General features: G+C 40.1%; 1 protein-coding gene across 1 annotated transcript; it reads left to right on the top strand.

The window, feature by feature from the left end:
• The first annotated feature begins 570 nt into the window (after window positions 1–570).
• Window positions 571–6,108, top strand: LOC131957824 (uncharacterized). The gene is made up of 4 exons (XM_059322627.1): window positions 571–914; window positions 3,484–3,864; window positions 4,315–5,126; window positions 5,260–6,108. The coding sequence occupies exons 2-4, from the start codon at window positions 3,532–3,534 to the stop codon at window positions 5,780–5,782; spliced, it is 1,668 nt and encodes a 555-aa protein (XP_059178610.1). The 5' UTR covers window positions 571–914; window positions 3,484–3,531; the 3' UTR covers window positions 5,783–6,108.
• The last annotated feature ends 2,386 nt before the right edge of the window (window positions 6,109–8,494 follow it).

Below are 8,494 nucleotides of genomic sequence, written 5' to 3'. Positions count from 1 at the left end.
CAGACTTTGATTGTGTTTTGTAGAAGCTAAAACTTATTAAAAAAAAAGAAAATACCGTCAGCAACATTTGTTTGTAAAACCTGCAACATCGATAGTTTATATATACCCGGGTACGTTTAAAGCCAGGGATTAATTAATTAAGTTAGTTTCTGTACATCTACTTGGTGTAGCAGTGTACATTGAAGGTTATTGTTAATCCGTAGTTAAAGATAACGGTCTATGGAATATGGTATTTAGTTTATTTTTGGCCTGTCATCTTAAGGCCGAGAGGGGTGGAGACAGGATTAGGGTTAGGGCGGGTTAGTGTGGCGAATCTATGAATACAAAACGAATACAACTTTAGGATTAGATTTAGGACTAGGATGAGGCTTTAGATTAGGTTTAAGACTCGCGTCGTTGACTCCGTATTAGCTGGTTCAATTTTAGCATCTATTTGAAGTTTTGAAAACTTACAAAAATATTTTTTAAACAATGGCACATGTGTGTAGTTTAAGTATTGGGTTACCTTGTGTTCACACGGCTCTCCACGGGGAAAGTGAATTCATACACACACACAACACACCACAGAAGACGACACAAATTCTTCTCTTCTGAAATCAAACAAGGTGTTTTTAATTCCAGGTGACGGGACCTAACTTTTGACAAACTAAATCTATACCGTCAAGTTTCAGCATTTGACAATTTTTAACTTTTGACAAACTAAATCTACACCGTCCAGTTTCAGCACTTGACAAGTTTTAACATTTGACAAGTTTTAACATTTGAGAAAGTAAATCTACACCGTCAAGTTTCAAATAATTCTGCCTATTGCATAGGGACCTTACAAAATGTTTTAAGCAGGACCATACCAAAAGTTTCAAAGAGGACCTTATCAAACATCTTGAGTAGGACCTTACCAAACTAGGCATTACCAGGTATGTTACTGTGTGTGAAGCCATCCAATGAATGGATGGGTTATATCACTATTTTTTAACTGAATTTACACCCGAGTTTATAAAGAGTGTTGGGTTACATACATGTTTTTGATGAACATACCTGAGTTTAGTGTTATAAATAGTGTTGGATTATATCAATGTTTTTAATGAACATACCTGAGTTTAGTGTTATAAATAGTGTTGGATTATATCAATGTTTTTGATGAACATACCTGAGTTTAGTGTTATAAATAGTGTTGGATTATATCAATGTTTTTAATGAACATACCTGAGTTTAGTGTTATAAATAGTGTTGGATTATATCAATGTTTTTGATGAACATACCTGAGTTTAGTGTTATAGTGTTGAATTATATCAATGTTTTTGATGAACACACCTGAGTTTAGTATTATAAATAGTGTTGGATTATATCAATGTTTTTGATGAACATACCTGAGTTTAGTGTTATAGTGTTGGATTATATCAATGTTTTTGATGAACACACCTGAGTTTAGTGTTATAAATAGTGTTGGATTATATCAATGTTTTTGATGAACATACCTGAGTTTAGTGTTATAGTGTTGGATTATATCAATGTTTTTGATGAACATACCTGAGTTTAGTGTTATAGTGTTGGATTATATCAATGTTTTTGATGAACATACCTGAGTTTAGTGGCCGTGTTATAAGGATAGTAGGAAAAAAAGTCACAGGAAAAAAAAAACACAGGAAAAAAAAACACAGAAAAAAAGTCACAGGAAAAAAAAGTCACAGGAAAAAAAGTCACAGGAAAAAGTCACAAATATATATTTGCATGGGATTTGTTAATACTTTTATGTATTAAATATTCAGAGAGTGCAAATTAACTTAAGATTAATTAAATGTAATGTGTGTAGGTTGTATACGTATAGTAATTTTTATAATTCATCTAAAAATATTTAGTATGAATTATGTAGATTGTAATTATGTTAAACATAATATTTATAGCATTTAATAGAATGTCCACGGTTTTCATCGTGTTTTTTTTTAAACTAAATTACCGTGAAATGGTAAGGTCATCTGAATTACTGCCCTCAACTCATCGCAACAATAGTTATGCTTAGTTCAACCACCTTTACTGCCCACATTTATCACGCTCATTACTTAACAAAACTTAGGATCAAAACAGAGAGCCGACAAGGTTCAAAGGCTGTCATTGACACAAAACGTCAACAACACAAAATATGTTCGGACAATGCCGACTGAGGAGAGGCCGACCATAGAATAGCCTACGGCAAAACCTATGCAAAACACAATGATGTGCCTAAATTTCTTTTATAGTTAACTTTTCTACCGCGTATGTAACTAAATACGTAACAAAAGTTAAGATTGTTGTGTAAATTATCTTAGAGTATTTTTACTTACAATTTTTATAAATCATAATACTTTTAACGTCTATAAATAATTTATGCTATCAAAAAATATAACCCACAAAAATAACATACAAAATTTTACAATTCTTAACAAATAAATCAAAAGATTTCTAAAAAGATTTGTGTGACTTTTTTTCTGTGACTTTATTTCTGTGACTTTTTTTCCGATAAAATTTTTCAATTGTGACTTTTTTTCTGTGACTTTTTTTCCTAGCAAAAACTGTGACTTTTTTTCTGTGTTTTTTTTTCCTGTGACTTTTTTTCCGTTTACCGTTATAAGGCCTACAATGGCCTACATATAGTTGGGCTATAGAAGACTGAGATTAGTGGAACAGTCAAATTAGTTATAGCTGATTGTTGCTTCATCCTAAACTTATTCATTTTGGGAAAACATTTTTTTTTCATCAAACAAAGATAGGGTAGTAAGTGTCTAGAAGCACAGATGAAGTAGAGTTGACTAATATATTCATAAACAAAGTGGTTGTGTGGTCCAGTTGATAAAAAAATCGGTTCAACTAAACTAGATTTGTTGTATTTTTACCCTACTCCATTCAGACCTATTCAATTCTATATTAAGTAATAGTACACATTCAGTGGTACAAATTCATCGACACACATTCAGTGGTACAAATTCATCGACACACATTCAGTGGTACAAATTCATCGGCACATATTTAGTAGTACATTGGGTGGTACGCACATTGAGCGGTACGCGCATTGGGCGGCACGCGCATTGGGCGGCACGCGCATTGACTATACAGTCAGTATTACATTTAACACGTCCTATAATTTTTACCATCAGTGTTTTTCTCGGGGCGAGGGGAAGGGGGAACTCTAAATTTTCGGGGTAGGGAGCAGGGCGGACTAAAATTTCCGCGGAGGGGGGACGGACGGATAGACAAAAAAGTATATATTTTCTATTTAAATTCCAGTTTGTTCGTGGGGGCGGTAGATTTTCATTGGCGTGGCGAGGGGGGGGGGAGATGCTTGGAAGAAACTCTGTTTACCATTCACATTAGGAAAAGTCCTAGGGCTAACTAAATCCGACAAACATTTCCTACAGTAGCAAGCGTATAATGTTAAATAAGTCTCACTAAAACACTTTCCTACAGGACCCAGTAGTGTTAACTGTCTCAATAGAACATACTTTCCTACAGGACCCATTCGCAAGTTGACTGAACGGACAGCTGAAGGAGAAGTCTGTAATGTTATCTCAAGACACAGCTCACCAGACTCCCACAGCCTCAGAATCAGATGACCAGTCACCCACAGATGACCAGACAGCCACACCCACAGATGACCAGACAGCCACAGCCACAGATGACCAGTCACCCACAGATGACCAGACAGCCACACCCACAGATGACCAGACAGCCACACCCACAGATGACCAGTCACCCACAGCCACAGATAACCAGACAGCCACACCCACAGAGGACCAGTCACCCACAGAGTCAGATAACCAGAGATCCACAGGACCTTGGAGATACAGGAAGTGCAAGATCCAATCAAGACAGAGGCTGATTCTCAACATCCGGGTATGTTGGTGCTCTAGGCTGTTACTAGGACAATCTGTGCACTCAATAGGTTGACATGGGGGTTGGCGGGTGTATGGGGGTCGGCGAGTGTATGGGGGTTGGCGAGTGTATGGGGGTTGGCGGGTGTATGGGGGTCTGCGAGTGTATGGGGGTCGTCGAGTGTATGGGGGTCGGCGAGTGTATGGGGGTTGGCGGGTGTATGGGGGTCGGCGAGTGTATGGGGGTCGGCGAGTGTATGGGGGTCGGCGAGTGTATGGGGGTCGGCGAGTGTATGGGGGTCGGCGAGTGTATGGGGGTCGGCGAGTGTATGGGGTCGGCGAGTGTATGGGGGTTGGCGGGTGTATGGGGGTCGGCGAGTGTATGGGGGTCGGCGAGTGGTTGGGGGTCGGCGAGTGTGTGGGGGTCGTCTTTTAAACCCTTCTCACTGTATTGACCAAACCTTGCCCACAGGAGCGGAAAAGGAACTTGGACATAAAACAAGTCCTCAGTGAGCTGGGGCAGCTGTTGCCCACCAAACCAAACGAGAGACTTATGGACAGAACCAGACTCTGCCTGCTCAAGTCGGCCTACAAATTCATCTATCGTCTGTCGGACTTCGCTCGCTTCTGCGACTTTACTTGTAGGACCGGGAACACCCTCCAGACCCTCACAGCCTCGGGGGGACAGTCCGCCCCTAGTGGGGCGCCACTCAACTCTCTCATCAAAGCTTACTGCAGCCAGTTCAAACCGGCGACCTTTAGCCACCAGTACAGTCATGTCCTCCCCCCAGCCAATCACAATCACGCACTACAACAGTACCACGCCCAAGTTCCACCTCACCACGCCCAAGTTCCACCTCACCACGCCCAAGTTCCACCTCACCACGCCCAAGTTCCACCTCACCACGCCCAAATTCCACCTCACCACGCCCAAGTTCCACCTCACCACGGCCAAGTTCCACCTCACCACGGCCAAGTTCCACCTCACCACGCCCAAGTTCCACCTCACCACGCCCAAGTTCCACCTCACCACGCCCAAGTTCCACCTCACCACGCCCAAGTTCCACCTCATCACGCCCAAGTTCCACCTCACCACGCCCAAGTTCCACCTCACCACGCCCAGGTTTCACCTCACCACGCCCAGGTTTCACCTCACCACGCCCAAGAAGCTGTACCGATCCCACCTCCTTCAGAAAACTTCAAGTTTCAAGAAACAAACGCGTATGGTCAAGATGGAAACTGTCAACATCAGACCCCTGCTCAACACTACTGGATACATGCTAGGTACGGCCTAAAGATCTGTTTACCTTTTGTCAAGTCTTTAACTAGCTAGGTACGGCCTAAAGATCTGTTTACCTTTTCTCAAGTCTTTAACTAGCAAGAAAACACGTCTTTAGCGTTTTTGTTTTATTTTCAGTTCATCAGCTGTTGCACCTTCTCGGCACGCCAACCCTTGTGACGTCATGTCTGCCCAGCCTTGTGACGTCATTTCTGCCCTGCCGTATGACGTGTATTCTATCAGGTCCAATGACGACATGGCTACCCTACCCCGTCATGTCCCAGATGAGCCGTATTTCTCACCGCCTCAGCACCAAGTACCCCACGTACACGGGCAGTGGGCCGCGGGAGGGCAGTGGGCTACGGACGGGCAGTGGGCTAGGGACGGGCAGTGGACTAGGGACGGGCAAACCTTCTGTGCTATCCCGGTCTGTTTTCCCAGGCCACCCGACGTCCAGAAGTTTCCATTCAGTCACGGAGATTCTTCCAACAGATTGTACCCTGTCATCTACCACGGCCCCCACCCACCGGTTTTATCCCCAGGGGTGATGCACCACCCACCCCCAACCACGCTACAATGCCGAAGTATGGGCATCATGCCCGCCACTTGCTGCCCTATAATGTTCGATGCCAGTCATGCCCAAATGGTGGGGCATCATTGAGGGCAGAACGGTATAGTAACAGGGCATATTAACACTTCCAAGATGATGTAAAGGAGTGGCTCTAAATGTCATTAATCAAAACATTGATTACAATACCACGTGATAATCTTGTATCTTTGTTACTTGTATATTTTGTTGATCTATATATGTATAGAATGCTGTATAACGTAAGTAAATCAGTTCATGCTGTTATTGACCTGAGTATGTTACTAGTTTCATAGAACTTTCTCTGTACTATATTTTAACATTAGTGTTTTTATTTGAGTGTTTTGTTTATGTATATATAGACTATATTGTTTTAAATAAAGTAAGTAGCAAACACTACTGTTTTTTCCACACGAATTTAAAATGAATATTGTTACACTTTGTGTTACGATTTGAGTGAAACTTGACCTCATATAAGTAATTAGGTCAAATGTAATCAGTTGTTCTGTAAGCGTAACCCACACTGTAATACAGCAGTAGAGCCCATCCCCCCACACACGCGCACACATTCACGGATGTATTTTAGGATTCTGTGATATAGAGTATATGCCCTCTCCACAGTACGCCCCCCCCCCCCGCCACACACACACAACCCCGCTCACTCGAGATCCGGTCTAATAAATAAACCGGAAGTGATCTCCCCTAAACTTTCTCGAATATTCTTATATAAAACTACGGGGATGGCAACTGGGGATATAGATATAATACTTATATATGAAATGTCATCAACCTAGCTGTAACGGTACTCAAGTTATCGAGTTTACAGACACGCATACATACATACACACACATACACACACAGACATACGGACAAGATTGCAAAATTATGTTTTTCCGACTCCGGGAAGTGTAAAACGTCGAGATTTGCAAAAATATCGATTCTTTTTTTTGCACGATTACAATACTTTCTCTATACTCTGTAAATACGAGAAAGTAAAAATGACACCTCACAAAAAGTACAACTGTTTTTAATGGACTCAACAGAAAGTTGTCTCGAAATTATTCGAAAGGCCCATTAATACAAAGGATTGGATAAACTTTTTATTGATAGTAATTTTGGTAACTAAACAAAAACTTTTAAAAAGCCAAAAAACAATTTGATCGTTTACATTTGAAACGAATGTAAACTGATAACTTAGGCTTGATTAAAATTAACAGAAAATTAGCTTTAAACTCAAAAATTAATATTTAAGTTCTCTAGATTTGCAACTCTTTGATTTTAAAAGTATTAATTTTCTTAGATACTTTCAGGCTTAAGTTTTATTTTCTATTCTTTTTACTGCCGCTTTGATTTCAAAATCTTGTATAAGAACACGTCAACAATAAGAGGGTTCAAGTATTGTAAAACGCGACATATAATGTACACATAAGAACGGTATGGCTAACCAAATTGTGCCGTGTTTTTCTCTGTTCTAAAAAAATGTCTTTTTCACTCAACCCAACTACGACACAAGTTCACCGCCGTGTTTAGCCTAGGATTTCTGTAGGTGGTGTGTTTGTGAGTTGTGTGTTTGTGAGTTGTGAGTTGTGTGTTTGTGAGTTATGTGTTTTCGTTAGTCGTGTGTTTTTGTGAGTTGTGTATTTCTGCTAGTGTGGTGGTGTGTTAGTGTAGGCAGTGTATTTTTGTGAGTGATGTGTGATTTCCACTGTTTGAGCGAACTGTGTCTACACGTGGGATTTGTGTTTCTGTGTAACGTCAAATGTGTGCATCAAGGTTTACTTGCTTCAGGTGACATCATTCAATTTGTTTTACCATGTGTGTGTGTGTGTGTGTGTATGATGTGTACCCGAGTGACGTCTAGTAAGATGATTTTGTGATGTGTCAATATGATGTGTGCATGCTGTGTGTAATGTGTTTAACCGTGCCGTGTATGTATTCCAGTGTCTTGACTTCTAGAGAGAAAATCGTGTGCTGTGTTCGATTATTGTTGACAGTTCACAAAGAAACAACAGATTGACGCTACCACTAGACCAGAGCAACAACCAGATCTCATCAATAGTCGTAAGTCATTTTTTTTTTAAATAACCAGAGAAAAGTTGTAAGTTGCATGCAATTTTTTTCGTAAAACGTTTTTCTGTGTGTTGGACTACATTTATGATTTTTTTACTTACTCGTGTACAGGCCTATAAAGAAAGTATTGTAATCGTCCAAATAAATTTAAATTTAAAGTTTTCGCTGTTTTACACATGCCCACTGTATCGTACATGGAACATAAAGGATGCATTGTAATCGTATTTTCTTCTTTTTAGTGCATGAGTATATAATTATTTAAACGTTGTTTTTTTATAGAAATTTGGTATTTAATAATTAAAATGGTCTAATACAATAAAACTGCATCTCTAAAAACTATTGCTCACTAAGTAAACACGAAACATATTCTTTTTAAAAGCACGAAAAAAATAGTACTTTATATAGGAAACTTTAATTTATCCTTTAAAGGAATAATTAAGGCCACCAATTAGGTCAAATTTGATGTCAGGTTGCATCCGGTCTAGACCCACGTGCAAAGTTTCGGTCGGTTAGGAGTGGTCGAAATTTCGCTCGCCAGTTTCGATCGATGACGAAGCACGACAGACAAAATAACGAGGAAACAAATTAAACACTAGTAAAAGCATTTCTACAGCCAGATTGCGCGGAAGGTGTTGTCTCCCTTACTGATATTGTTATATAAGAAAATACGAGAAAGTTTAGGGGAGATAGCTCCCACTTTCTTTCCTGTAATCTCT

Source organism: Physella acuta, unplaced genomic scaffold (assembly GCF_028476545.2).
Source record: "Physella acuta isolate Inbredline_101_S28 unplaced genomic scaffold, ASM2847654v3 ptg000082l, whole genome shotgun sequence".
In the NCBI taxonomy this organism is placed as follows: domain Eukaryota; kingdom Metazoa; phylum Mollusca; class Gastropoda; family Physidae; genus Physella; species Physella acuta.
The sequence above is the reverse complement of the archived record's forward strand: the minus strand, read 5'-3'. Positions and strand labels throughout refer to the sequence as shown.